Below are 27,592 nucleotides of genomic sequence, written 5' to 3' on the forward strand. Positions count from 1 at the left end.
AAATCCTTTACTTAAGGGCTAGATTTGGGAGCTGGGCTGTGTGCCCACGGGGAGCAGTAAGAGCGAAGGGATATGTCAATGTATAGCGCTGCTCAGCCTCTTGGTCCAGGCAGGCAGGAAGGGAAGGGAGAAGGGAGAAGGGAGAAGGGAGAAGGGAGAAGGGAGAAGGGAGAAGGGAGAAGGGAGAAGGGAGAAGGGAAGGGAAGGGAAGGGAAGGGAAGACTTTGGCTCTCATGGTGGACCTTGAAGACAGAATGAAGCCTTAAATTTCCTGCCTAGGGTCTTGTCTTCATTCCCCCTTTCCCCCTTGGGAAGTTCAGAAGAAGGCCAAGTGAAATGCTTCACAGTGGCTAGCACAAGAGCAGGGCAGTTAGCTGCAGTCTTCCAAGCCCCCTGCAGACATTGGTGCCTTCTCCCTCACTAACCCTGGGACATGGTTCCAGGAATCTTGCCTCCAGAAGGGGAAATCTTCTCCAGCCCACCCTGGAGAGCCTCTCCTCTCCCACAGGCGGACATGTTGAAGCAAGGTGAGGGTGGCCAGAGCAAAGATATCTTCACCTGGGGTGGGATGATTAAGAAGCATGTTTATAAAGTCCAGGAGACAGCTGAAGGAGTTAAGTGACTCGAGTGCTTTGGGATCCTTCAGGATGAAAAATGCTGTATACATGTTGGATTTTATTATTACAATTACAGTCAGATGTTAATCCCCTCACCAGGATTTTACTCAGGCAGCAGTGCCAACAGCAGTACATCTTGCTGAGTAATTGCCCCCTTCCCGACTCTTGGGTGTCTCTGCCCTGAGCTGCTTCTCATTTCTGTGTTTGCTTTAGTTCTGACACTGCTGAGAGTGCTGTGTTTTCCCACCCGGCAGCGAGCGATGGCAGAGCACATCTTGCACGTTCAGGTTGCCTTCACTTCAAGCACTGCATGTGCTTTGGGGTCAGAAAATAGATAAATGGGAATGTTTTACTGATAATATTCAGCCCCAGGGGATAGCAATACCCATCTCTTTTGTGAACTATTGAGAGCTAATGCTGAAAAGGGTGGGAAATGGTACAGTTTCATGGCTCTAATTGCAGAGTGTGTGTGAGCCAAATGAAGAAAAGCTCCAAGTTCAGCAAACCAAGCTGGGATGGTGGAAGCAGAAATACAGAGCCAAGGAAGAAAGGCTAGATACATTGAAACTCCTGCACACTGTAAATTACTGGGATGCACTGGGATCAGCTCCCGCTCTGGCGCAGCAGCTCTGTGTCCCCAAAGTCCAGCAGATGCTCTATGCTGGAGTCTATGCAGACTCAGTGCTGGATGTCCAGCCTCTCTAATTTCGGGGGATTTGGTTTTGTTTCCTGTCTGAACCCAACATTTGGCATTTCTGGGAGGATGAAGAGACAGAAGCCTGGGGCAGATGCTCTGTCACTTAGTCTAGTAAGTGAAGCCAGCTCTACACAGCCCCCAGCATGTGCCAGTGGGATGCTCTGGGCTGACCTGTCGCTGCAGCCCCTCACTTTGCTAGGTCAGAAGCACACTGTGATGAGAAACCAGCCCCACAATCCACGTCAGTCCCTGCGCACCCTGCCTTGGCTCCGGTGGGTAACTGGTTATCTCATGGCTTTGGGAGAGAGTGACTGGCATGGGCAGGAATGTTCTTACACACTGTCAGCCTGGAGGAACCAGCTGTGTGTCCAATTTCTGGACATGGTTCAAGTGTGAGCTCAGTGCTCAGCAATGTGGAGGTAAAGGAGGTGAGGAGGGTTTGGGGTTTCGCAGTGTTGACACACACCAGGCTGGCAGACTCTGCGCCTCAAAGGCTGTGGGTCCAGCTGTTCTCCAAAAAAAAAATGATGTAGCCCCACAGGGCTGAGAAGGGGGTGAAGGAAGAGCGGCTGTTTTAGCCTGGCTGGTTATCACACCGTGTTGCAGTGAGGGATGCAGGGATGCTTTCCCTCGAGTGAGAGTGGTGCTCCTGGAAGGCTGCGGACTCCCTTGCAGAGGGTGCCGAGATGCTGGCGCCGGAGTGGTCCCACTCTGGTGTGCTGTCCCAGAGGGGCTCTAAGGACATGGTACCCTATTCTACTAAAGCTCTGCGCAAAGCTGGAAGGGGGTTTGATGGCAGCTGGGCTGCTGTGGAGAAGCAGACGCGGTGGGGCAGCAAAGCAGCTGCGGAAGGCAGGAGCAGAGCGAGGGTCCCGCTACCCGGGGGTCTGTGCGGTGCCCGGACCCCGGGCTGGTGCAGACGGGGAACGCCAGGAGCAGGCAGTGCCCCGCTGCTCCGGGGCCATCGGCCCCCGCTCCGCGCCGTGCCCGCTGCTGGGGTGACGGCTCCCGGCAGCCCGGGGCCCGGGGCCGCAGGTGGGACGCGGCTCCGGGGAGGGGGTGGGCGGCTCCGGGGGGTGGCGGCAGGACCCGGCTGTCACTCAGCGCGCGGTGAAAGTGACAGGGGGGGCGGGGCGGCCGCGCGTCGGGCGCGTATTTAACTTGGGCGGCAGCGGCGGCGCGGCAGAGCGCGGCGGGCGGGCGGCGGCGGCGGGCGGGACACCGCGACACCCGGCGACACCGAGCCGAGCCGAGCGACACCGAGCCGAGTCCCTGTCTGGCCGGGCTGCACCGCACCGCGCCGAGCCGAGCCGGCAGCGCAGGGCACGGAGCGAAGCCGCGGCTGGATGCGCTGAGCGCGGTGGGGACGACCGGGTCCCCGGAGCACCGGCAGCAGCAGCAGCAGCGGCAGCGGCAGCAGCATGGGCCGCCGGGGCTTCTGAGCGGCGGCCGAGTCCGCCCCTGCCCGTCCCCGCCGAGGAGCCGCCAGGGAATCGGGACGCGCCGCCTCGCCGGTGCCGGGGACACCCTCCGGCCCTCCAGCCCCACCACGCCGAGGATGCCCCGGGGGCCCGCGGGCCGCCCCCGCCGCTCGCCATGAGGAGGAACCCGGCCGGGCCGCGGGCGCTGCTGCCGCCGCCCGCCGCCGCCTGAGCCCCGTGCCCCGGCCGTGCCCGCGCAGGGGCCGCCCGAGCGCCCCGGCGCCGTGACCCTCCTCCCGCCCCCTCGCCCGGCGCGCCCGGCTATAAAGGAGGGTTTTATTCTCGGGCTCCGGTCTCACGCCAAACCCTGTCACACCGTCTAGACGAGCTGTCGTGGGGCTCGGCCCAGCTGTCACCATGGCGATGGAGACGAGTCCGCTGTGAATTTTGGGGGGGAGCGAGCGAGCGAGAGCGGCGGCGGCGGCAGAGGAGGAGGAGGAGGAGGAGGAAGAAGGTTCGGCCGCCGCCGTGCCCTGCCCTCCCCCGCGGGGGAGGCTCGGACCCCCCGGCGCTGCCGACCGCGGCTGGAGCCGGCCCGGCGGGGAGCCCCGGGAGCCAGCGGCCGCGGGCGCGGGGCGAGCCTCAGATGCGGCTGTCACACAACCCCGGCCGGGCTATTTAAAGTAACGGGCCCCGCCGGACACTGGTGTCTCTGCCTATTTATGAGCCCCCGGGAGCCGGCGGGCGCCGCCGGGCAGCGCTAGGAGCCGAGCCCGCCGGGAGCAGCGCCGGGGCCCGCCCGGAGCATGACGGCGATCCGGGCGCTGCTGCTCTGCCTCTGCCTGGGGCTGCCGGCGGGCGGGCAGCCCTTCCTGCGCCTGCGACCCTCACCCAGCGACAACCTGCCCGTCAAGGACATCGTGGAGCACCCAGACCCCGAGTACGACCCCAAGGAGCAGGATCTGGACGAGAGGACGCTGAGGAAGAAGCTGGGCAGCCATTTCGACCCCGGCTTCATGGCCGTGGCCGTGCCGGGGCCGGCCAACGCCTCGGGCGCCGCGGCGGCGGCGGGGCGGGGGCGGGCGGCGCTGCCGGCCGAGCTGCGGCGGCTGGAGCTGGGGCCGCCCCGGGGCCCGCGCCTGCGGCTGGGCAAGAAGGCGCGGCGGAAGGTGCTGCAGTGGCTGTGGGCGCACACCCACTGCCCCGTCCTCTACGCCTGGAAGGACCTGGGGGTGCGCTTCTGGCCGCGCTACATCAAGGAAGGCAACTGCCTGGCCGAGAAGTCCTGCTCGCTGCCCGAGGGCATGTTCTGCAAGCCCGTCAAGTCGGTCACCAAGACCTTCCTGCGCTGGCACTGCCAGGGCTGGTCCAGTCAGAAGTACTGCACCTGGATCCCCGTGCAGTACCCGCTCATCTCCGAGTGCAAGTGCTCCTGCTAAGCCTCCCCGGCCCCTTGCACTGCCGCCCTCCTCCTCCGGATCACTTTAGGGGGGGAGGTTTTCGGGTGGGTTTTTTTTTGGTGGGTGGGTTTTTTTGGGATAGTTTTTTGGGGGGGGTTGGTTTTATTTTTTTCCCACCCCCCAGAGCGAAGTGGGAGAAGATGAACCGCTTTGGGTCTTTTTTTTTTTTTTTTTTTTGGTTAATTTTTGGGGGGGTTTTTGTTTGGTTGGTTTTTTGTTGTTTGATTTTTTGTTGTTAATTTTTTTTTGTTATTTTTTTTTTCCCTTGGACTTCTTTTAATGTTATTTTATTCAAAAGGGGGAAAAGCGAACCCAGGAACTGCAGGGCAGGCCAAAGGCACAGTAAAGCACTACAATCAGATGTCTATTTTTATACGTATATAGCCTTTTAACAAAAGGAAAATTAAAAAAAACTTAAAAAAAAAAAGGAAAAAAAACTACCAGCCGTGTAAATAGAGAGATTTTAAAGGAAAAGGGGGGGGGGAAATCGCAGCTGTTTTTTTATTATTATTATAATTATTATTGTTATTATTATTATTTTAAAGACATAGGACCACATTTTAAACCCATCCCCACAGAACCCAAGCACTTCCCTGCCGAAGGGAAGGGCAGAAATTTCTTGTAAAGGTGTTTTTATCAAAAGGAGAAAAGGGGCAGGGGGTGTAAAAAAAGAAAAACAAGAACCGCAGCATCCCTGAACGGTTGTTTCTCTGTGATGTATTTTTTTTGTCTTCAGACCTTGTCACTGATGTTTGAACTAATTTGCCAAGCTCTCTAGGGTTTTTTAAGTGTATAACAATTAATTAAGAAGGAAATTTTAAAGAAAAGTACAAATCTATGAAAGAGTGGAATTGTTTTGTTGTGTGGGAATACATATAGTCGTGTAGAGATGTTAAAGGAAATTTTCTGTGTACAGTTTATTTATTTTTAACGTTTGTGTATAGGGAAAAAAAAAAAAGCTAGAGATTATGCCAGAAACTATTGGAAATGTTTACTTGAATATTCCTTTAAAAACATATCAATGTAAATATGAGCTATCACTGATCAAAACATTTTTAGCAATAAACTCTATCTTTGAAGAAAAACCCCGTGCTGCACTCCAGCTCCCTGGGAGACCAGCGGAGACTCGGATTCTTGCTCAGAGCAGGTGATGAGTAAAGGGTTTTGCCTGGGCTACGCTGGTGCAAATCACAAAATGCCCCAAAAGTCGGGACAGCTCCATCGGTTTCTGTCTCTCCAGGATCCCGCTCTGGGATTTCTTTGCCTGTATAACCTGTTGGGGAGAAAGAAAAACACCGACGGGAGAGAAATGTCTCGTAACGCGTAAAAGAGCTGCGAAGTCCCGGACTGGAGGTGTCATCTGAAGTCCTTGCGAGATTCCATGCTCTGCGGCTCTTGGATTCGGCTCTCCTGCTGGCAGAGGAAGCGGTCGAGGTTACTGCCCCGGCCATCAAAGCGCCTGACACAGCTTGGCAGCCCCGCGTGTGTCGGAACAAATGCTTTTTTTCGGCTGCCGGTACTAGCAAAGGAGGGAAGGATGGAGACGCGCCCTGCCCTGCTGCCGCACGGAGCCCCGGGCCCAGCACCGCTGCCCGCGGCGTCGCTGGGGGTGTGCGGGGCTCCGCAGAGCCTGCGGTGCCGTGGAGCGCCCTCAGCTCTTGTGCGGGGCCAGCGGAGCTCGTGGAGCCAGGGCAAGGCAGAAACGGGACGGCTCCGCTCGGGCAGGCTCCGACAGCCGGGCTGGGGAGGAGCCCAGCACCGGGGAGCGGGGCACGGGCAGTGCGAGCCCGCTGCCGACGGAGATCTGTCTGTCTGCCTGTCTGTCTGCCGGTCTGTCAGAGGGCTTGGAGCGGGGCCCTGACGGGCTGCCAGGCCATTCCCCTGCGTGTTCTGCGTCGGCTGCTGGTGCTGGAGGGGAAGGTCTGGCCATTCCCTCTGGTGTCTGAAACGTGCCCGGCATCCCTGAGGAACAAACTGCAGCCGAAGGCCCCGGCCAGTGAGGAGATGCTCTCCCCCAAGGCGGCCGCGGAGCAGCAAGGAGACCCTGCCCCCTCCAGCTTGGCATGCAGCACAGGAGAGAGGCATGACACCAAGCCCACGGGAAGACACCAGGACCCTCCAAGGGGTCTGGCTCCTATCCCTCCATCGTCGTCTGAGGGGACTGAGGTCCAGCAAGTCCCATGAAGCAGGCCAGCAGAGCCTGGAGGTCACACACAGATTGAAGCTGAAACAGAGCTGTTGAGATGGGCATGGTGGGGACAAGGCAAGCGGGACAGGGACATCCAGTAGCCCACATCCCTGCAGAGCCCTGCAGCCATCCTCTCATCCCCACGTGAGGAGGCAGGTTGGCCTTTCCACACATCCACCAGAGGGATCCAGGAAGGGGGGATGCAGAGCGCAGGGTGAAAAGGAGACCTCGGCAAAGACAATGTGCAAAACATCAGGGGCATTTCGGAGAGAAAGGGGAAAGCTCATTTTGCAAGAGGAACAACATCTGTGGTGTGGGGGCCGAACATCTGTAGGAGGGAGCATGGGGGGAAGGCATTCTGGGAAAATATTTCTGACATAATCCCAACAGTATCTGGTGTGTTGGGATTTGGTTACAAATGGCCCTCTAACGTCTTTGTGCGTTTTGTTCTGCTGGTTCCAGGGGCACACAGAGACCCCTGCTTTGTGCTAACCTGGGAAATAAACCATTCGCTGGGCTCAATGGCTGAGTTCAGTTGCGCGGGGAAGTGGGGGTTGGGAAAGGGGAAGGCGAGATTTGTGTGAACTCAGCGAAAACCAGCCTAAGAGCCTCCATGCCATGTGCTGGAGGGAGGAGGGGGGCTGCCTCCGTCTCTGGGGAGATCTCAGTGGTCCCGCTTGAGATGATGGCTTGTCTGGAGGTGAAAGCATGAGAGCCGAGAGCTAAGGCGCTCGGTGAGGGCCAGGGCTGGGGAGCAGAGGGCAGCCCCGTGGGGCGTGTGCCAGCCCACCTGGCCCTGCCTTGCAGTCTGCCACAGCGCTGGACCACGGTCACCTCGTGCTGATGCACGGTTCCCTCGTGCCAAGGAGCTTGGCTGCCCCGGGAGGCGGTGAGTCGGATGTGTGACGGCCGGGCCATGGGCGTGATGGCTCAGCTCAACTGCCGAGCCTCCAAGGAGAGGAAGACAAAGGGGAACAAGGCTGGTTCTTTGGTGCGGTTATTTCATTGTCTCCCCAAGCTGCTTGTGATTAAGGGATGAGCTGCAGGGGGAAGGGGGCAGAACAGGCAGAACCGGCAGGACCCCGAGATGAGGTGGGTGCCAGCTTCTGAAGACGTGGGCCTTTCCCCTTGTGTTCTGGGGTCACGGCCTGGGAAAAAGGCTGGAGCACTGAGGGTGGCTGCCATCGTCTAACTCGGGTCCGGCCTGCCATTACACTGCCAAAAGCCACGCACAGCCGTGGACACTCACTGACAGGGCTGTGCGCCCGCGCTCCTGGGCACCCAGCTGCTCCTCCACTCGCCCGCTGTTGGCAGGGGAACCGTGCCCATGCCCTGTGAAGCCGCAGTGAGCCTCATGCTTTGCAGTGTCCCTTCTCCATACTGAGCGTCCACGCTTAAGCAGAAGGTGGTTAGCTGGAGGATCAGCCCTTCTTCCGTCGGGCAGGGCAGAGCACGTGTGATGGAGGAAGTTCCATGGGACCCAATGGATGCTCCATGTCCTGCAGGCACATGTCCCTTGGCATGGTGGGAAAGCAAAGGCAGCTTTCCTCTCCAGAGCCAGCGCTGGCCAGAGCTCACCTGCTCCAGCACCACGTGCTGTTCAGGGGCTCCCTTGGCTGGACCTCTTCCTTGTAGTCCCTACAAAGCTTGGCTGAAGCAAAGAACCCCTCTCTCAGGTCTGCAGAGGTCTCCATCTCTTCCTTCTGAATGTGAAGGTCCTTCTATTGCTTGGTGAATTGCTCTCCCATGCACGAACCCCAGATTTAGATTGTCCTGTTTCTCTTGGAAGAGAGAATGAGTTCAGGATGGCTCCTGACATTTGATTCAATGGGATGAAGTCACCTTTCCACTCCTCTTTCACATTCCAGTTCGGTTTTAACCAGCAGCAGGTTAACTCTTTTGTCTCCATTGGCAAAGGGTATTTCATATTTCATCCCCAATTTCTGCCCCGCCTCTCCCTGTTTAGCTCGTGTCCCCTCAGCTAAGGCCGGTGCCCAGGAATGCAGCTTCTGTCAGCGTGCCAGCTCTGCCAGGGTAACTCAGATTCACAGGGGTAGAGTTCGCAGATATTTAGTGCCAGCTCTGGAGATATCTGACTCAAGCCCAGGTGATGACCTAAGCCCATCACTCATCATTCCTAGAAAGGCAGACGAATGGGCTGGAGGCAGTAATTGGCCTCCTCACACTTTAAAGCCCAAACTAAACTTTTTCTCAACATGCAAAATTGTGTTCCTCTCCTCCTCCATCCTGAGCATTTGCTGTCCCTCACCTTTGCAGCCTGTCATGGCCACCAGGAGCTATTAGGGAAAGCCAGACTCTCTGCACACCCTGCTTGGTCTAGCAGCAGGTCATTGGTGAGCTCATCCTGCTGACCACTGCTGGTCGGGAGCTCCAGCTGAGCTGGAGCCACTTCCTCAGGCACCCCCAGCTCCTTGTTCATCACCACAATGAAAATCAAGCCACAATGCTGAGGTTAATAGTGCCGGGGTGCACAGTGCTCAATGATCTCAGAGGTCTTTCCCAACCTCAGTGATCCTGTGCTGACCATAGGTGTGCCCTGAGGGCTCGTCTCACCATCTCCTCAGGGCTACCAGGTACAAGGGTGGGAGTTCTGCTCCCTCTATGCAAGACATACCTCGGGATGCCTTCCCACTCCTTTGCAGTTCTCCTTCGCTGTGTCCATGGAAAGCAAACCCAACCACATGCCCAGTTGCTGCTGGGCGGAGCAGGACCCTGACCCCTCTCCATAAGGGAGTGTAGGGTTTTACTCCTGGCACTCCAGAGGTGTCAGAAAGGCTGCTGGCTCATCTGCAAAGGCCGTGCAAGAGCCTCCCCTCCCCCTTGGTGATTAAAACCAAACATTAACAGCAGCAGCATCCCAGGGACATGGCTGCTCCTCGGCATTAGCTGTTTGGTATTCTGCCTAAAAGTGTCAGACACCCCATCAAGGAGAAGGGACAGCGTCATGTGGCGCCGGGAGCCCAATCGGAGAGGCAGAGCCACAAAGAGCAAATCAGGAGGAGCTGGGAGGCAGTGCTTGCGAACCGGCCATTGGCTAAAATGGTCCTTTCAGGAGGACGGTGAATGAATCCATTCACAAAAAAACAGGGCCTGTTTGCAAACAGCAAAACGGTCTACATATTTTATTTCTTTCCTCTGGATGAGTCTGGCCCAAACCCTGAAACAGATGTGTGGGATGTGGCTGTTGCAGCCATATCCAAGCCCACCAGTGAATTTCAGTGGACTGATTCTGCCCCTCTCTTTGTAGGCCTCACCATTCCTCCCAAGGAGTTTCAATTACCTGCCCAAAGAACCTTGGCCTCCTACTGGGCACCCTGGAGCAGGACACAGACCAGCAAGGGCCCATGGCCCCCTGCTGGGATATGGTAGGAGACCCTGCTCTCCAGCATCACACTGATATCCTAAAAAGGGAGGGGAGCCCTCACAAGCCCATGGTCGCAGCGATATATGACAGAGCAGGTGATGGGAAAGGCTCCTTCTTGTATCTGGAAGCTGGGAGTGAAGGGTGTGCAGATATGGGACATGGTCAGCCATGTCCTGGGTGCTTTGCCACCTGTGAACATGGTCCGTGGAAACCTCTCATTTCCCCACGCTGGAGAATGAGACCAAGGTGCCCAGCCAAGCCCACTGACCCGTGACCCTGACTTTAGGTAAGATCTGGACCTTTCCCCAGGGGAAGTCTTGCATGCCACTAAAAGAAGCTGAGGCTTTGGCGCCAGCGCTGCCAGAGCTGCTGTGGGTCGGCAGCAGGGACCCTGGGGCTCCCAGGATGCAGCTCCCACCCAAGGAGCAGCAGCACGGCCAGTGCTCCTTGCAGCTCCGGTGTCTCAGCGTTGGCTGCCTTGGAGGCAGCCTTTGGGGAGGTATCAGGAGGCAGAGTGGAGCAGCAGGAAGGCTGAGAAGGGAAGTAAAGGCTGCAGTCCTGGGTGCCATGGCAGGACCGCCTTTGGAGAGCCAGCTCTGAGTCTGGGGTGGGAAATAGAACAGTGCCAGAGAAAAAAGTTCCTTGTCATGGATGCTGGATCATGTACAGGTGTTCGAGTCCCTAAGCTTCTTGGAGGGTTGTGCAAGAGCCGTCAGATCCCCTCTGAGACTGGCTGTGTCCTCAAGCATTGTCTGGTCTGTTTCCATCACATTTGCTGCCAAAAGACACTTTCTCTCCAGGAGATGGTACTAACAAAGGACTTGGCTCAGTTTATCTACTTTATTGGGACAGAGACCATATTTCATCCTGGAGCCGAGATTAAGCACTGAGCTGCACTTGGTGTTCTGCTCTTTGACCATATTTTAGGAAAGAGCCTACTTTTGTCTCCTCCCTTCCCACCCGGGAACTGCAGCCCCCAATCCTCTTGGACACCTGTTTGAGCCAGCAGAGGCAGCATGTGGGTCAACGCATAGCCATGAAGCTGGATGAAGAAGGACACTAATACAGGACGTTGTGATGGTGTTTGTGACATCGTGGTACCCAACAGAGCTGAATTGTACCGGGAGGTGCCCTCTGCCCAGGCTGATGGACCGGGCTGGGACGTGGCTTCTCAGCGGGAACACGGGCGCTTTTCCTGCTGCCGGACACTGCACTGGGAGCCCCAACGGGGGGTGATGAAGAGACCACTGGCCAGACACAGCATGGCACTGCCCCCCGTCCTCACGGAGCCCCACGGGGGTGCTGTCCGCGCTGCCGCGGCCCCACCCGAGAGCGCTGCCCCGGCCCTGCCGTGAGCGCGACACCGACACCGGCCCCGGCCCCAACATCGACACCAGCCCCACCACCGACACCGGTCCCACCACCGACACCGGTCCCAACACCGACACCGGTCCCACCACCGACACCGGTCCCAACACCGACACCGGTCCCAACACCGACACCGGTCCCAACACCGACACTAGCCCCAACACCGACACCGGTCCCAACACCGACACCGGCCCCAACACCGACACCGACACCGGCCCCGGCCCCAACACCGGCCCCGGCCCCAACACCGACACCGACACCGGCCCCAACACCGACACCGGCCCCGGCCCCAACACCGGCCCCGGCCCCAACACCGACACCGACACCGGCCCCAACACCGACACCGACACCGGCCCCAACACCGACACCGGCCCCGGCCCCAACACCGGCCCCGGCCCCAACACCGACACTAGCCCCAACACCGACACCGGTCCCAACACCGACACCGGTCCCAACACCGACACTAGCCCCAACACCGACACTAGCCCCAACACCGACACCGGCCCCGGCCCCAACACCGACACTAGCCCCAACACCGACACCGGTCCCAACACCGACACCAGCCCCAACACCGACACCGGCCCCAACACCGACACCGGTCCCAACACCGGCCCCGGCCCCAACACCGACACCAGCCCCAACACCGGCCCCGGCCCCAACACCGACACCGGCCCCGGCCCCAACACCGGCCCCGGCCCCAACACCGACACCGGCCCCAACACCGACACCGGCCCGGGCCCCAACACCGACACCGACACCGGCCCCAACACCGACACCGGCCCCGGCCCCAACACCGGCCCCGGCCCCAACACCGACACCGGCCCCGGCCCCAACACCGGCCCCGGCCCCGCGCTGACCCGGGAGGGAGGCGCCACCTGGCGGCGGCGAGGGGCAGGCGGGACCCGCCCGGCCCGGCCCGGCCCGGCCCCGCTGGGTCCTGCGGGGTCCCGGCACCGCCACAGGGCTCGGAGCCCCGAGGGTCCCGGTACCCAGAACAGGGCTCGGAGCACCTCGAGGTGCCTCCATTGGAGGCGGGAGGGAACGCACCACCACAAGCGTCCGGCCATGGGACGTGAAAGAGCCTCTGCCAGGTGCCCTGGGGAAGGCGCAGGGCGGTGGTGCCCGGGAGGAGTTCGTCCCTCCGAGGGAGCTGTGCCGTCCTGCGGAGCAGCCGGGGCCCGCAGGGCCGGAGCTTTGTGCCCGGGTGCGATGGCACTTGTTGGACACGCAGCAGCTTTCCAGGAATTCCAGCTTTGCAGCAGCCAGTGCTGACCCTGGGGTCCCCTTCGGGCCACCCCAGTGTGGCAGGAGCCTCTTTTTCCTCTGGAGGCTGCAGCAACAGCAGCAGACAGACACAAGAAATCCAAAGTCCTCCGTGACTCTCCTCTGGGCTGAAGCAAATTTGTTCTTCATGAGGAGATTTAGCATGCCTGGAATATAAAGGCTTCCCACGGGGGCTGACAGAGCATCCCTCCATCCTCCCAAAGGGAGCAGTGGAAGAAGCACAACCAAAGATATCCTGCATAGGACATACCCTCCATGAATGCTCCGAGTGAAGTGGGATTCAGCCAGGACCCTCTATCCCTATTCCATACAGGCCTAGTCTCTGTACACAGTTGTTGTCCTGGGCCAGGTCCAACCCTGTTGTCCAGCTCAGTTACTTCAATAACACTTCAAATTGCTTAACAAATACCACACAAATGTTTAAACCCTGAGAATTTGTACTCTGGGTTCAAAATGTGATTTATCTTCATCTGTGCCTGCGAGATTTATCAGCCCAAATTAAGGGAATGGCTGTTCTCTTTAAAGTGTGGTTCTAGTCAGAAAAACCAACTGGAGTCTCCTCTCAGTGAGTCAAACACATGGCCAAACCAGAAGGGAAAAACTGAGAAACGTTTTTCTAAAAACATCCTTGTGTTTTTTGGTCAGAAATTTTTGAAGTGTAGCTGAATTTAGAAACATTCAACCAACTGTAGTGAGACAGGAACCAGGAAAGGAATTGTGAAAATTCAGTCAGGTTTTTCCCCTCTCTTCTTCATCCAAATTTTATATTTTTATGCCATTTTTCATCAAAAAGTGCTAGCAGGGACTATGTGGCACATCTGCTTAAGAAAGATCGTTTGCAAACCTCCTCCCCTGTGTAGTGTGGGCAGGAGGCGACTCTGTGGATGCCCTTACAGGAGAATAAGAGCTCTTGTTCACATGCTCTGGGCAAACCTGCTGAAACATGGGATGTGAGGACTTAATTCTGGGCATAGAGGAGTGCACTGGTAAATGAGGCACTAATTCCTGCTAACGAACCCCGTGGAGTTGCAGTCCCAACCATCGCTGCCCTGCTTCTCCCTTTCCTCTTCTGTGGCACTGAGCTCCAAGGGGGGCTCTGCTCTGCCCTGAGAGCTGTTGGAGCACAGCCAGGGAATCCCCAGGCAATGGATTCAGAGAACATGGAGCTTGTCCTCTCTTAAAAGCTCTTCAATTCTATCTCTGAGGTGCAGGCCATGATCAGAAGGACAAGTCCAAAAAAACCCCAACCTCCAACAGGCAGAGCAGACAGAGAAACACAAAATGAGCCATTGAGTAGCTGCCACTAGGATCCAGAGAGACCAGCTTTGGCACCACCTGCCATTAAGCCAGGGCCATGCTGTTAAATGCACCTCATCTGGAGGTGGGAAGGCATGAAAGATGGGTGCAGAGACAAATGCCAGAAGGAAACAGCCCCATGAACTGCACTTGCCATTGGCAGGAAATTTTTGTAGACCAAACTTACCTTGAAACTATATTATTTTTCTGCCTGTGCAATTTCCCATCAAATTAAATTGTAGGGAAAAGGTCATGATGGGGATTTTAGAGATTTCCCCCAGACAGCACCAGAGCCTTTTGACCCAGTTTGAACCCATAGATGCTGTGGATTCGGATTGGGGTGCCAAAAAAGAACCAGAAGTTCCTTTCAGGTCAGATGGTGGACGTGGTCCTTTCCCAGTAAGTGTGAGGAGAATGTTTTAATCCTCATCAACTTCCCTGGGTCAGTAGGTATTTCTCCCCTCAAAAAACTAATTTGTATTTAAGCCTTTTCTGTTCAGTACTTGAAGGCAGATAACAAAAGGATTTTCCTGCCTGTAACAGTGTGCTGTCAGACAGTTCTGGCTATAGCTCTCACCTTGGACATACAGCAAAGAAATCTGACCTTTAATGCTCACTGTCTTTGAAGCTAGGAGGGTCCTGATTTCAATCTCAGCAGCAAAGGGCACATCTAAGTCTTGATTTAAAAGGTCTGAAATTACTCTCATCATCTCCCCTGGCTGCTTGTCTCATCCAGCCAGTCTCACCTCATCCCGCCTCACCTGGAGTCAGGCACAGGCAGCTGGATCCCATATGCAGGGCTGTCCTGGGCAGCCCACCAGTGATCATCAGGGCCAGATGTCTTGGGCTGGGGGCTTGAGGGGCACTGTTCCCCTTTAGTAGCCGTGTCACACAGCATGGCCATGACATGGTCATGCTGTGTGGGGTCTCCCTGATCCAGCCTGGTTGCCATCCACCCCAGCTGTGCAGGAAGGCACACAGGAGGAGCAGGAAGAAGCCCCAGGACTGAGGTTCCCAAACCTGAGCCAGACCCATGAGGAGACATGAACCCCAGGAAACACCCTGGCTTCCCTGACACCACCAGCAATACATTCTGCAGCCAAAGAGCTGAGAGGAACCCAGCCCAAGCTGTGTGGCACCAGTGACCCCTGCTAGCAGCCCTGCCTGGGCGCTGAGCCTCTGGCACCGTGCTGTCCCTGCCTCACACACCACTTGGCATGCAGGCACCAAAGGGCTGCGAGGATGTGCAGGGACCAGTCTGAGGGGCGAGCCCCAAACCCTTTTGAGGAAGAAGAGTTGATAAGCCATCGACTGGCAGATGGTTTCCAGTGAGCAGAGTCCCCAAACCATCGATGCTTCTGGCATTTGGAGTGCAATCTGCTCTCCACCAGACAGCATTAGCCGGTGGCGTGGGAGGTTTTTCCCATGTGGGAGGATGGTTTACAAGTGCTAAAATTGCTCCTGGTGCTGCCAGCATCTCTGAGAGACCAAGTGAAAAAAAACCAGAGCCATGATATCTGTTATCTCATGATCTCTCCTGTGCAGGCAGGCACATCGGGACAGATGTGAATGATTTTGATCTTACAAAAAAGAAGACGTTTCCTCCTTACAGGATGCATCAGCTTGGCTACTGCTCAACGGGCTCTGGGAATCACTTCAGCACCACAGCCCTGTGCCTCCAGTCAGGCTGTGCAGGCACCTCCCCAGGACTCCTGGGGCTTGTCATAGGGCTGGCCCTGGGGTGGCTCTTTGCCCTTGGCTTTGCTCAGCATCTCCAGGCCTTTCCTAAAGAGGAACTGCTGGAAGTGTGAATTTCTTTGCCTCGGGACTGCTCACTGGAGCACATGCACTTCCAGAACCAGTGGAAAAAGGCACAAGGTCCTATCCCTTGTAGGTGCAAGCCCTGCCTCCTTCTCCTTGCCGTGTTCCCCTGTGGGAATCTGCAGCTCTCCCATGCCTCCTGGTTAGGAGTAAAGCTGTGGGGCCACGAGGCCCTCTGCTTTCGGCTCCATGCACACAGGCAGGTTTTTCTCCTGCCTGTGCTGGTTCTGCCTCTGGAGCACAGTCTGATGAGCTGTTTGGGTGTTTGAGGCCAAAGCCTGATCCTGGACCACAACTTTCCCAGGTCTGAGCCGCTTTTGAGACATCTGCCTCCCAGGGCTGAGGAGAGGTTCTCAGGCCTGCTCAGAAGAAAAGCGTCGCTGCCTGCTTGGCACCAGAGCTTGGACGGGAATTCTCTTGTTTTTCATGAGCAGGCTGAGCGGTCAGCACATACCATGAGCAACAGTCAGAGGAGCAATAAATAGCCAGACCAGAAGGAGACAACCTGTTCAGACTGGACCGCTCATCCCCTGTGCCGGCGGGATGACTGCTGCTCTGCGTCAGGGTCTCATGAGAGCCGGCCACAGGAAGCCTCTGTCCCAGCCCAGCCTGCCCCGGGTGCATCCTCCAGGCACAGCCATCCCTAGTGCTCCAACCAGCCTGTCCCAGGACGTGGTAGGCAGCATCGGGGTTGTCTGTGTGGGATGTCTCACTCCTGCTCCCAGAGCTGTGCCAGAAGGCAGATGCCAACACTGCCGGCTGGCTGTGGGACCATTCCTCCAGGGCTGGTTCCCATTTGGGATCACATCCAACCTTATTGCTGTGTCCCAATGAAAGTCCCAGTTTTTCTCGTTCTGCAGGAAAAGGAGCACTTTGTAAGCATTAAGGTTCAGTAACACATCCCAGAAAACTCTGTTTCCCAAATGATGTTCCTTTGTGATCTTACTCCACCCCATGGCTTTGGGGTACAGGAAAGGTCCCAAATAGCCAGTGAAAGCCCATTGCTTGCCATTTTCCTTTCTCCCCTGTAAGGTCTGCAAGAGAAATAGGCATGAAGGTTGTTCCTACTGCTCCAGGTCACCTCGTGCCAAGCATCCAATACGAAATGGCCTGGGGTTGTGAAGTGCTCTGAACCTGAAAAGTGCTAACTAAGAAAATGAAGCCCAACACGAGTGTTATTAATAAATGCCAGCCGCTGTTATATAACTCCTAATCATGAACCGCGTCTTTCGGCCCCCATTGTTCCATTGTCAGGCCCTATTATCTGGGAACTCTTACCCACCGACCACAAGAAATAGCCTGGGCTCTGCGGGTTTGCAAACTTTGTTGTTGGAAAGCTTTTCATGCAATTGTTTTTGCTTTGCGCTGTTGCCTTCCTCATTGTACAGATGTGGGTGTGTATCGCAGCCCACACCCTCTGCCTTTTGCCTCAGGATAACTTCGAAAATGAGCTGATCCATCTCAGCGAGTGTTTTTCCTAAGAATTCTCTTTAAAAACAACAACATTCAAACAAACAAAAAAAACAACCCTCATTTTCCTGAAGTGAAACTTGTGCTGGGGAAAGATGCTGGCCTGCAATCCCAGCAGAATAAAGACTGTGCTGTATCCTCAGAAGAGTCTCCCTGCAGGACCAGCAGCGCCTGAGCCCAGGCCTAAAGAAAGGAGGCAGTGTGGGGTACGTGGGTCTCTGGAACTCAGGTGGAGCAGGGCAGATTGGGGCTTGCAGGGCTGGGCTATTGCTCCCCCCCACCAGACCCCGAGCTTTCAGCCACCCCACCTCAGTGCTTCTTGTCCTCATCTCAAGATGGGTTTCTGCGTGGTGGTTCTACCTGGGAGTCCACATGAAGCTCATCCAGCACTAGAGCAAGCTTGTAAGAAAGTCTCAGCTCTCCTTTCGAGCTACTTCAGGCCGCTGTAAAGGTTTCCATGCCCCAATAAGTGTGTGGATCTTCGAGGCCTTTTCCCACTGGTCAGTGTAAGGTACAGCAGCATGGGAAGCTCTGCAGGCTGGTCACAGCTTGCCAGGGTAGAAGCCCTGACATTTCACAGGGGTCAGGCCAGGACCAGCCACACTGAAAAATGCCTTTCTGGTCAAAATATAACACTTTGCTGAACTTCATCTCATTTAGAAGAGAAACTTTAAATCAAAACCAGAAAATGCCAGGCAAAGAGCTTTTGGTGTCCAGTTTCGAAGGCCTGTATTTTCTCTACCAATATGTTTTTGAAAATTGTGAGACTGGAAAGCCTGAAATGACACAAAAAGCTAAAACTAGTAACAATACCCAACCAAGTCATTGGTGTTTCTCAATAAGCTGCAATACAAACTTTGATGCTGGCTTGGGCAGGTTTTGTTACTTTTCTGACCAGGGCCCATTATTAGGGTTGTAAATATTCCCAACCAAAATGGCCTGGGAGCCACCAACCCATTCGTGAATGGTTTTCCCTGTAGCTCATCCAGTGCCTCGCACCTTTGAGCAGTGGCAACCTGTAAGTGCAGTGATGCTCTTGGGATGGGGATGGAGCTGAGGAACACTCACAGCATGACCCCAGCGTGGTCCCCAAACTGGGATGGTGACCTCGGGGCACCCTCCCTCACCATCTGCAGAGATGGGCTCTGGGACACTGGTCACAGGACCGTCCTTGGTGGCTGGATATCCTCCCGACACAGGTCTGAGCTGTCCCAGTGGTCCATCCTCTGGCCCATTCTGGGTTTTGCAGCAAAGGGCAGGCGCAGAACATACGTGGCCACCACTGGGCATCTTCTCACCTCCTTCTGCCCAGCCATTCCCAGTGCTTTCCCTTTAAGAGGGAGCAAGACACGAGGCACAGAGGTTGTGTGTGCTGTGCAGGGAGCTGGGGCAACCCAGGAGACCACTCTCCTGGGGTCTCTGGATGGCAGAGACATCTACCTAACAATTGAGGGAATACTTTCCATCCAAAGAATCCATCTCGTGGTCCCCTCTTCATTTGTGACACAAGGGAAAATGTGAAGCAGCCAAGATGCATGAATCACTGTCCCAAACAACATATAATGAACTCATAAAATCAAAGGCAGGGTTAGTTTCAACCCGTGCTGCCAGAGCTCCTTGGACATTGTCTGGAATGAATTTAAGTTGTTACAAAACTCTCTGTGTGTTTCTCTTCCCCCCAACCCCCCAAACCGTCCTTCTCTCCCTCTTCACACCATGTTTTCCTATGAGCTTCTTTCCCTTCCCTCCCTCCCACCTCTCCTCTCCTGCCTTCCTTCTCTCACTGTTCACCCTGGTCCCTCCTTCCCAGCCCTTTGTTCCAGCCCTTCCTCTCAATACCCCTTCTTCCCCCAGCCATCTGGCTGCCAGCCAGGTACCACCACCACCTTTCAGAAAGACTCATTTTCAGGACAGCTTCAGACAAAGGCCTTCAGTTGATTCAGGAAGGCCTGTGCCACCTGCTCTGACATGGCTACACCAATGGACCCCCTGGGCTCCTCCCTCACTGGGAGCTCAGCCCCAGATCATCAGCAGAGGCAGTGGAGGGATGACCTCCCCACACAATCCGGAGGACTGGAGAAGTGCAGACGCGTGCATTTGACCATATGCTCACGCTTCTGCTGCCTCACAGGAATTCACAGAATCACAGAATCTCCTGAGCTGGAAATGGCCCCCAAACATGGAGTCCAACTCCCGGCCCTGCACAGGACACCCCAACGTTCCCACCATGTGGCTGAGAGCGTTGTCCAAACACTCCAGGAGCTCTGGCAAGTTTGGGGCTGTGAATTGCCTTCATCCCTACGGGCCTGCCCATGTGCCTGCACTCCCAAAGAGGACAAGGAAGCAGGCACTTCAATCCCACCACCACTTCAAAAAACAGGGATTTGTTTATATCACAGTAGCTGCTGCTGCTTGCAACTGGGCAGGCTCTGGAGACACAGGAGCTGCTGGAGGCAAGTTTGAGCAGCAGCAAGCCCTGCTGCCTTGGAGACATGGGCTGCAACTCATGGTCCCAGCAGCAGGCTGGGGCCCCCAACCCTCGGGCAACCAAGGGCCCCCCATGCCGTGCCCAGCTGAGCAGCAGAAGCACAGCCCAAGCTGCTGAGGCTCTCTGGAATCCCAGCCCAAATCTACCCAAATACTGAATTGGTTTGGAGCAAACGACGCCAGCCAAACCTCAACCCCAGCCATGCCAGAGGCTGCCTAGCAAGCTGCTCCCGGCTCACGCAGGACAGCCTCCATCTGCCAGGCAAGTTTGTGGACCTCCTCCCCTGGTGTCTCGCTGGGAACACCCCTGAAGCACCAGGCACACGCTGTGCTCCGATTGCAACATCGTTCTGCGGCGGACGCCTGCTCCTCGAACGCTGCGGACGAGGTGTTATCTGCCAGCCGGCAGGGCTCACATTCCTCCGGTGCGAGAGAGCACCGCCCAAGTCCTTCCGATCCCCGCACAACGATTGGAGCCGGGAAACCGGAGCAGACGGAAGCGGGGTCCTCAGCACATGAGGATGTTGTGGTAGCTGATGAGGTTTATTAAAAGAGCCCCTTGTGCTAAAGCTAAACTTTGCTTCTGACTTCCGGGCCCTGAACAGCACTTGGGCCCCTGGAAAACAGCTCTTAAAATTCAGGTGAGATGTTTCTCAGGAGAAACCCTCACTCTGCATCCACATAATCCCGCTCAGCAGAGGTGCTGCTGGCGGGCAGCTGTGCATCCTTGAGAGGCGCCGTTGCCCCGAGAGCATCCCGAGGCTCCTGCCGTGGCATAAGGCGTGCGAGACACGCACAGCATCCTCCCACTTGTGACAAGCACAGCACCCTTCCCCCGATGGCAACAGGGCAGGCGCAGCATCCTCCTGCCCATGGGAACACACACTCGACTCTCAGCGCCCGCGTGGGACCGGCTTATCCCGCTGCTCCGATCCGCTCGCTCCCGGCTGCCGGAGCCTCTCCCCGGCGAAGAGCGAGCGGCCCCAGCTGCGGGGGAGCGGCTCCACCTCGCGGCCGCCGGGCCGGGCCGGGCCGGGCCGGGCCGGGATCGCACCCGCCGCTCCCCGGGGCTCGACGGTCCCGCGGCTGCTGCGATCGCGCCCTTGGGGACACGCTTGTCCCTTTGCCTGCCGTGGGGAAGGAACATGCAGGTGCCGTAGCGGTCACTGCAGAGCACAGACGGGAGTGTAAGGTGTGGGGGTGACATTCTTAGGCCGTCTGCACACACAGCCACGGCAGTGATGCGGGAATGGAAGCAGTTAAAGATGAACCAAAGCGTGCTCAGGAGAGGGCCAGGCTTAGGTCTTGCAGCTCAGGAAGCTGATGAGAGAGAAAGAGGCACAAAATCAGTTCCTGACCCCAGCTGCTTGCTGGATAGGGGGCACACGCTCATCACATTCGGCATTGGCCAGGAATGTTTTCACTGTGAGCAGGGACATGCAAGTCCCTTTGCCATGGGCTAAAAGTAGCCACAGGGTGACAATATAGAGCTGAAGATGTGCTAGAAGAGCAGGAGCTGGAGTGCCTGCAGACCTGCCACTTCCCGGGCAAATGGAGCGTGTTTGGGGGCCGTCTTGCACATTGTCCTTGGCCTCTGCAGCGTCTTTCTACAGCATCCCCCAGCCCAAGACCGCGAATGGCAACGACACCAGAACATGGCCTCAGCACACACTGCTGCAGGTTCTCTCCAGCCTTGCCCGGCTCCACCTTGCTAGAGGACTGCAGTCCCCTGGGCTGCCCCACCTTGGCCTGGGGCTGAAGCTCCAGCGCTGTGCCTGACCTGTGCGATGTTCACGCTGGGGTGAGCAGGGCAGGGCAGGGCAAAGCCCACACACTGTCAGTGCAGTGGTTCTATGTGTTATATGCAGTTACATGCTGGGGTTTGTTGGTTCCTTTTCCCCAAGCCACACTCACTGCACACCTTTCAACAAAGAGACCCTGTCTCCACCAGGGTGACTTGCCCCTATTGACCTTTCTGGGCGGCAGAGAAGAGCTGTTGTGGTGCAGAGCAGGGCTGCTGGTCCCCAGGGAGGGCCTGTTTGGGCTGTCCCCATATCCCCACAGTGCTCAAACCCTGGATGCTGCCAGCATCTGGACCCCAGGCTGGGGAGGTAGCCCAGGACATCTCTGTTCCCTGGCTGTGCAGAGCAAGAGGAGGGACCCAAATGCACCATGGATGCACTGGGCCTGCAGGAAGGCTGGTGGTGAGCACGAGAGTCAGGGTGCAGGGAACAGACCCCCAAGGGCTGCTGAGGCTCAGATGAGCCCCAAGCCACTGGTGTGACGGCAGCATGCCTTGGGCAAAGCACACCCCACGAGGAGGGTGTCTGTACCTCCCTGCAAGGCCACATTTCAGTTCCTGGGAACAGCTGCTGTGACCTGCACTCCAGAAGAAACCATGTGTGGGAACAGACTCTGAGCACAGGGTGGGAAGAGAGATGTGCCTGTCAGGAGACTGATAGTCCCAAAAGGGAGGCAGGTGAGGTGCCCTCGGAAGAGTAAATAGCACAGAAAGAAGGGAAACATGAGAATTATGGAGTCATCCTAAAGATGACCCAGTGGCTGAAATGGGATCCCTCTCTCTTACTGCACTGGGAGAGGGGCCTGTGGGACCAGGCAAAGGAAAGAGTCCTCCCTTCTGGCAGTAAACCTCTTCCTTCTCCAGTGAGGAGGTTAAAGAACGACGTGGGGAGGCAGCAGGTAGGGTCTCTTCCCTGCTTGTCTGGGAACACGAGCCTCCACCCCAAGGAGCCGTTCCGACACACCGGGATGGGGCCGGTGCTGCCCGCTCTCCTTCCTCGGCGGGGCTGGGCGCTGGATTACAGCTGGAATCCTCTGGCAAGCGAGCGAGCCGCGGGGTGCCGGGCCCCGGTATCACCGCTCATCCCGCGCCCGTCGCCGGCGGCCGAGCCCGGCCCCGGTGCGGAGCGGGGACCCCGCGCTGGAGCGGCGGGGCCGGCAGGGGGCGCGCGAGCGCCGCGCACCGACCAAGGGAGGCCCGGGGGGTGTCCGGAGGCCCGGGGGGTGTCCGGAGGCCCGGGGGGTGTCCGGGGGCTCAGAGGGGTGTCCGGGGGCTCAGGGGGGTGTCCGGGGCTCAGAGGGGTGTCCGGGGGCTCAGAGGGGTGTCCGGGGCTCAGGGGGTGTCCGGGGGCTCAGAGGGGTGACCGGGGGCTCGGGGGTGTCCGGGGGCTCAGAGGGGTGTCCGGGGGCTCAGGGGGGTGTCCGGGGGCTCAGAGGGGTGACCGGGGGCTCGGGGGTGTCCGGGGGCTCAGAGGGGTGTCCGGGGGCTCAGAGGGGTGACCGGGGGCTCGGGGGTGTCCGGGGGCTCAGGGGGGTGTCCGAAGGCTCAGAGGGGTGTCCGGGGGCTCGAGGGTGTCCGGGGGCTCGGGGGGGTGTCCGGAGGCTCGGGGGTGTCCGGGGGCTCAGAGGGGTGTCTGGAGGCTCGGGGGTGTCCGGGGACTCGGGGGGTGTCTGGAGGCTCGGGGGGTGTCCGGGGGCTCGGGGGGGTGTCCGGGGGCTCAGAGGGGGTGTCCGGGGGCTCGGGGGTGTCCGGGGGCTCAGAGGGGTGTCCGGGGACTCGGGGGGGTGTCCGGGAGCTCGGGGGGTGTCCGGAGGCTCGGGGGTGTCCGGGGGCTCAGAGGGGTGTCCGGGGGCTCGGGGGGGTGTCTGGGGGCTCAGGGGGGTGTCCGGAGGTTCAGAGGGGTGTCTGGGGCCTCGGGGGGTGTCCGGGGGCTCAGGGGGGTGTCCGGAGGCTCAGAGGGGTGTCCGCGGGCTCAGAGGGGTGTCCGGGGGCTCGGGGGGGTGTCTGGGGGCTCGGGGGTGTCCGGGGGCTCAGAGGGGTGTCCGGGGGCTCAGGGGGGTGTCCAGAGGCTCAGAGGGGTGTCCGGGGCCTCGGGGGGTGTCCGGAGGCTCGGGGGTGTCCGGGGGCTCAGAGGGGTGTCTGGGGGCTCGGGGGTGTCCGGTGCTGGGTCCAAGCCGCTCTGTGGGCAGAAGGCAATGGCCAAGAGAGTCCTCTGCAGGGCTTTGATCGTGTGCTGCAGGGGGAGGGAAGGGGGGCGAGGTACAGAGGGCAGGAGGGGGCATCAGCCTGGGGGACAGATGGCTCCAGAAAGGCTTTAGAGACCCTTCCAATTCCTAAAGTAGCTCCAACAGAGCTGGAGAGGGACTTTGCAGTGACAGGACAAGGGAGAATGGCTTCCCACTGCCAGAGGGCAGGGTTAGATGGGGTATTGGGAAGGAATTCTTCCCTGTGAGGGTGGTGAGGGCCTGGCACAGGGTGCCCAGACAAGCTGTGGCTGGACTGTCCCTGAAAGTGCTCAAGTTTGAATGGGGGCCTGAGCAATTTGGTCTAGTGAAAGATATCCCTGCTGTGCGATTGGACTGGAGGATCTTTTAAGGTCCCTCCAACCCATTCTACAACTCTGTATCTGCCCCAGCTGACTTGGTGCCGGTGCTTTTGCTCCAACAGCTTGTGGATGTCTGTGTCCTTTCAGCAATCCTTTGTTGACTGGGAGGCCTGGCTGGCACCAAGTGCTGTGCCTTCATGAGGCACAGGGAGCAGGAATGGATACAGAATGGGAGCTTGCAACGGACAGAGCTTCCTGCAGACAGCGGGGTGACAAACCACACAGCGTGCTTGCCTTCTCCTCCTCCCAGCCCTGACAGATCTGCCCAGGAAGGCAGTGAGCACTGGGTGATGTCAGCATGCTGAGGAACACCAACAGGGTCTCACAGTCTGATTCCTGCCTCAGTGAGTGTTCCATCCCTGCTAATGTCTGTAGCACTCCCATTTGCCAAACCCCGATTCACATCTTTCTCTCAGGCTCTCCATCCTGCAAAGAGGGAACAGGGGAAACAGGGATTCAGGAAACAGCTTCTGTCCATCTCAGCTGGGCTTTCACTGATGTGAGGCCTGTGGACAGCAGTCCCCAAACTTTTCCATACAGTGGCCAGGACTTCTAACATCATGTTTGGGTCACAGGATGGTGGGGGTCCAATGGGTGTGAAAACAGCAGCACTGAGGTTGTGATGATGCAGCCCCCCCCAGCTCAGCACCACCCTGGAGCAGCCAGGCCAGGCTGGCTCAGTATCACAGCTCATGTTCATGGTTGTCCTTGTGTTTCCTGGTGAGGAAAAAGCCTTCTGGTCCATCCCTTGGACAATTCCTGCTTTGTGTCACTTTGGGATCTTCTAGCCATGCCCCATTGTGCCCTACTGCCTTCATCATCCCAGCCTGTCCCTGGTGCCACCCACACTGTCCTGACAACCCTGGCCCTTGCTCTGCCCTGCAGTCTGATCTGATCCCACGCAAAGCAAACACTGGTCCTGCACTTGCTTCTCATCTGGGATCTGCATTGGGGCTGCTTTTGTGGCTTCTGTCTTGACTGCCCAGCTCTCCAAATGCACAAGTGTCCCTGAGAGAGACAGGGGGGCTACAAGACACCTGTAGCACTGGACTTGGAGCCTTGATGTTCCCCTGCTCATGGCCTGGGTCTCCTCTGTCCTGTCACCTGGTGGCTTTACCCTTGTTTATCCACGTCCCCGCTGCTGGAATAGGGGGAGAAACATGTTTAGTGCAACAAGGCAGAGAGCAGCAAACAGCAATTCCCCTGGGGCTCGCAGCCAGCTGGGGTCTGCTCCTTCAGCGAGCATCTGCCAGCCGGCTGGGAGAGCTGCTCCTGCAACCTGCTGCCCCAGAGCAACAGGATGTGGGTAACCGGGAGTCCCCCGGGAGTGGGGTGATGGTGGGTGGGGGCTTTGAACGTAACGGGTGGGCACTGTGCTGGCACCTTGCCCTTCTTCCCACCTCCGGTGCTGTCTTCAGTCCTCACATCCATTGCAAGGGCTTTTACAAGAGGATGTTCCCCAGGCCAAACTGGCAGATGTGGGGGCTGCAGGGCTGTGAACGCGGCCCCAGTGCAGGAGGGAATCCAGGTCCGGGTTTCCTGCTCTCCTCCACCGCCTCGCACAAACTGATTAAATTAGTTTCACCTTTTTCGTGCCCCGCTCGCAGGTGGCCTGGGGATAGCGGAGCAGCCCCCCGGGACCAGGCCGGAGGCAGCTGTGCTGGGCACGGAAGTGCCCCGCTTCTCTCTCTCCCTACCCAAAAATCAGGGCGACTGTGGTGCAACAGCGCGTGAAAAGTCCCTGCACCACGGGATGGAGCGGAGACTCCAGCCTCCTCCATAAGAGGAGATGCTCCCTCCTGGTAAATGCCTCATTTGCTTTGCGAAGCAGAGGGAGAATAACCAGCTGCCTTGACCGCGGCACCGCTGAGCCCTCGGCGTGGTGGGCTCCGGCCCGCAGCCACCCGCACTCCGCGGGGATGGACCCGCTGCGGGCCGAGCGAACTCCCGGGATGCGGCGGGGCTGGCCGGGTGGCAGGTGGGACCGCGGCCACCGGGACCCCCGCGGCGCTGGCCGGCGGGAGGGCTCGGGGCGGCCCCGCTTCCCGCCCGGCTCCGGCCCTGCCCGCTGGGCTGCCGGCGGGGCGGAGGGCGGAGGCAGGGCTGGCAGCGGCGGCGGGCGGCGCACACGCACACACCTCCCTGCATGTGATTAAATGGCTCGAAATCTGCTTCTGATTTCCTCGGGGAGGTGACTTTTCCCTTCTTTTCAACCCGGGATTTATTGGAGCCTTTTTACTCCGCGTCCAGGCGGCGGTTGGGGCTCAGTTTCTCCAATTCTTGCTTTTCTTTTCGGTTTGGTTTTTGGTGTTTTTTTTTTTTTTTTTTTTTTAAGGGGTTTTTTTTTTTTTCCCTTTCCTCTCCTTTTCGCCCTCCCCTGCCGCCTCCCCCCTCCCTCCCGCAGCCGAAGCAGCCGCGGGCGGTACGGTGGAGCGGGCGGGAGCGCGGCCGGCTGCGGGCACGGCGCTGGGACCCGCCCGCACCGCCGGGAGCAGCGCTCCCGCTTTCCACTATTTCGCTTTATTTTGTCCCCGACGCACAATTCCCTGGAAATTTGTTATCATTGCTTTCCCCCCACCACCCTTTTCTTCACTTTTTTTCCTTTCTTCGTGCTGCGGCCAGCACCGGGAAGGAGCTACCCCTGCCCGCCGTCCGCCCCGCCGCGGCCCCGGCTCCTCTCGCCGCCGCTCCCGGACCTGTCGCCCAGACCGGCCCCGCTACCTGCCCGGCCGCGGTAAGCTGCGCTCCCAACTTCCCGGCGCTCCGGGCTCCCGCTCTCCTCCCCGCCGCTCCCTCCCTCGTTGCTTTTTATTCCTCCCTCTCCCCCCGCACTCACCCTCCCTTTATTTCCCTTTCCATCCTTTCACCGCCGAGAACGGGACGTCCCCGCGGTGGGGCCGCCCGCCCGCCGCCGAGCCCCGCTCCCGTCCCCGGGCAGCTCCGGCCGCCGCCGCTCAGCGCTCCGGCCCGGCTCGGCCCGGCCCGGCCCGGCTCGCTGCCACCGCCCCGCAGAGCCGGCTCGGGGGTTCTCGGCGCTGTACGGGGCCCCGCAGTGCCGCAGCCCGGCGGAGTCCCGGCCCTGCTCAGTGCGGGTGCGGTGCGGGCAGCGGCGGGAGCCCTGCCAGGCCGAGCCCGCGGTGCCAGCCCCGGCTGACCGGGCACGAGGCACGCACGCCGCTCCCACCGAGGCCCTTCTCCGCCTGTGGAGGGCTCCGCCGCACAAAGCCACCTTGACGGGTGGCATCGCCCTTGTCACCATCCCAGGCTTGGGTCCATCACTGGTCCCTTCCCAGCACGGCTGCCCCAAGAGACCTCCCTGCGGGGTGGCTCAGAGGGTCGGTTCCCTTTGGAAACGGCTCCCGTGGGATGTGTTCAGCTCCATTGCGGTTCTGGGGCCAGGCTGGGTGAGACCCTCGGCACCCCCAGCACCCGATCCCTGAGCCACGGCTGGGGTGAGAGCTCTGGCTAGTGAACGTGCGAGCAGGCGGCTTCACGGGAAGAAGGGAAGCTGGGCTGCGTTTGGTGGGTTTGCTTTTGCTTTCCTCTCTTGGAGCTGCTGAAGCCTCATTTCCTCAGAACGCCATCCTACCCACAGCTTCCCTGGCCCACTGGAGAGTGTGTGGGTGGAAATACCTTTCTTGGGATGAGGACTAACTGGTGTGATGGGGACGTGGTTCTTGGCAAGCTGCTGC

General features: G+C 58.5%; 2 protein-coding genes across 2 annotated transcripts in view; both read left to right on the forward strand.

Annotated features, from left to right (window-relative positions):
- The first annotated feature begins 2,982 nt into the window (after positions 1–2,982).
- Positions 2,983–5,280, forward strand: LOC116452160 (noggin-2-like). Its single transcript, XM_032126354.1, has one exon. The coding sequence runs from the start codon at positions 3,542–3,544 to the stop codon at positions 4,172–4,174; it is 633 nt and encodes a 210-aa protein (XP_031982245.1). The 5' UTR covers positions 2,983–3,541; the 3' UTR covers positions 4,175–5,280.
- Positions 5,281–26,029: 20,749 nt separating this feature from the next.
- The window catches only part of NTN3 (netrin 3), a 33,337-nt gene continuing 31,774 nt past the window's right edge, over positions 26,030–27,592 (forward strand). Inside the window, exon 1 of the mRNA XM_032126274.1 lies at positions 26,030–26,634. The gene's annotated coding sequence lies outside the window, so the exon portion shown is untranslated. The remainder of the gene's footprint in view (positions 26,635–27,592) is intronic.

This window comes from Corvus moneduloides, chromosome 16 (assembly GCF_009650955.1).
Source record: "Corvus moneduloides isolate bCorMon1 chromosome 16, bCorMon1.pri, whole genome shotgun sequence".
Lineage (NCBI taxonomy): Eukaryota > Metazoa > Chordata > Aves > Passeriformes > Corvidae > Corvus > Corvus moneduloides.

Coding starts and splice junctions, on each gene's coding strand:
- LOC116452160 (XM_032126354.1), top strand. CDS start 3,542: ATGACGGCGATCCGGGCGCTGCTGCTCTGCCTCTGCCTGGGGCTGCCG.